Source organism: Curcuma longa, unplaced genomic scaffold (genome assembly GCF_044706935.1).
Source record: "Curcuma longa cultivar G26 ecotype Majalengka, Jawa Barat unplaced genomic scaffold, ITB_CL_G26_1.1 contig_24036, whole genome shotgun sequence".
In the NCBI taxonomy this organism is placed as follows: Eukaryota; Viridiplantae; Streptophyta; class Magnoliopsida; order Zingiberales; family Zingiberaceae; genus Curcuma; species Curcuma longa.
In genome coordinates this window covers 6539-8671 of record NW_027432323.1, presented here as the reverse complement: position 1 = coordinate 8671, position 2133 = coordinate 6539, and the positions used below count along the sequence as shown (strand labels likewise).

Genomic DNA, 2133 nt, shown 5'->3' with positions numbered 1-2133 from the left:
TAATATTTACCTTATAAAAATAAAATAAAACGAAATATGTCTTTGATTGATTTGGCTATGTTTGGGTCGTCCTCAACTAATTAATTAATTAATGGTTATTAACAAACACATAACCATCAATTAGAGATAAAACAGGACCACCAACCGCTTTAATCTCTATAAATTAATGTGTTCATCCCTCTCTCACCATCCACTCCGGCTCTCCTCAACCTCCGATCGAGAGAGCCACTCGCCGCCATGTCGAAGCTCTTGGCCCTCCCCGCCCTCCTCCCCCTCCTCCTCCTCCTCCTCCTCGCTTCCACCGCCGTCGACGCCCGCGTCATCAAGCGCATGCAGCCCCGCCGCGCCCTCCTCGACGTGGCCGCCGCCTGCAAAACCACGTCCTACCCCCTCCTCTGTCAGTCCCTCGCCGTCCCGGCGAACTCGGCCTCCCTCCAGGACCTCACCGGCACCGTCGTCTCCGCGGCGGTGGATAAGGCCAAGGAGGCGCAGGCCGAGGTGGCGAAGCTGATGGCGGCGCCGGGGACGCCCAAGACAGTGAGCGAGTCGCTGAGCGTGTGCCGGGCCAACTTCGAGTCGGCCGTCGACAGCCTGCGGGGGGCGGGCAAGAACTTGAAGGGGGCGGCGTCGCACGCAGACCTGATGAACAACCTCTCCGCCGCCTCTGCGTTCGTGGAAACTTGCAGCGACGCGTTCGACGAGCGGGGGTTGAAGTCGCCGGTGGCGAAGACGGCGGAGCAGCTCGGGATGTTGGTCAGCAATAGCCTTGACTTGGGCTCCGCCTTGAAATGAGCGACGACCAATTTAGCACGTGTTTAAAGTACTTGAGGGCTTGCAAATCGATTATAACATTAATTCGATTTTGCTATGATTAAGGAGTTTTCGACATGGGTATATTATTATTATTATTATTATTGTCATCTCATATAAAATGATTTTTTAAAACTCTACATTCTTTTATTGCTATGGCTAATTTTTAAGGCTTTTATTTTACTGTTAGAATGCTCTATATCTGCTTATAAGATTTAATAGCATCTAAATTATAATTTTTATAGCACTTAAAATACAATTTTATAGCCCTTATAATTTTAATAGATTATATTATATAATTTTAATAGATACCTACAATATAATTTAATTTATAAGATTTATACAAAATTCATTTTCAAATTCACACATAAATAAAGAAAATCGTATGTGAAAGAGACATTTACACTAATCCTATGTTCCATTTGAATCTTGACTTAGCCAAGGAACTTGATTGGATGCTATTTTTTTTTTGTTACGAGAATTCCATTGTTCTTCGTTTTTTTTATCGATTATCATGCAATAAATATTATTATATTTAATTATAAAAATAATTTACAACTAATTTCGATGAGAGTTCATCAAGTTGCTGAAACAAAAAGTGGTTTGGTCGGCCATGCGCAAGCTTTTGCACGCTATGGCGTGCGTTAAATTATGTCAAATAAATAATTTTAAAAAAAAATCTAGGTATTCAGTTATTCAGTAGATGCTTGATTTATTTGTATGAAAATTTATTATCGACCATCAACATAAATCAGAATCGATCTTATCCTATGAAAATTATAGTTGCAGTAATCAACAATAGATAATTATTTTTTAAAACAGAATCAAATCGATTCGACTCGTAATTATAAAAGCAATATACGATCAATTCTCGCATCATTGTATTTGTAGCTTTACCATAATGAGAGCTCTTTTCGATGGCAAACAAAATAATTTACGTACTCAAAACGATTTTAACATTTCTGGGATTGAGATCTTAAATAACCAGTGGAAGATTCAGGATTAATTAGGAGTTTAGGGTTTAACAAGTTGCATTTACTTTTTTTTTAATGAGGGAAAAGTACTAAAAATTATTACTAATAATTATGAAAAAGTAATGTGATAAATACTGAACCCAATCGCACGGCAAATCCTTCTTTTTTTATTCTTTATTATATATTTCCATATCAAAATTTCTATGAAAAAAATAAAAAAAAACATCCTTTTTTTAAAAATTAAAATAACTCTCTAACATATTTTTTATTTGAAAGCTATATTTATTCAAGCGCTGTTATAATAATTATCTGATAACTATTAAATAATATGTTAAAATAAACCGACTTA

The 2133-nt window shown here is 37.7% G+C and overlaps 1 protein-coding gene across 1 annotated transcript; it reads left to right on the top strand.

Annotated features, from left to right (window-relative positions):
* The first annotated feature begins 237 nt into the window (after positions 1-237).
* Positions 238-829, top strand: LOC141818272 (uncharacterized). Its single transcript, XM_074705794.1, has one exon. The coding sequence runs from the start codon at positions 238-240 to the stop codon at positions 790-792; it is 555 nt and encodes a 184-aa protein (XP_074561895.1). The 3' UTR covers positions 793-829.
* Positions 830-2133: the final 1304 nt, after the last annotated feature.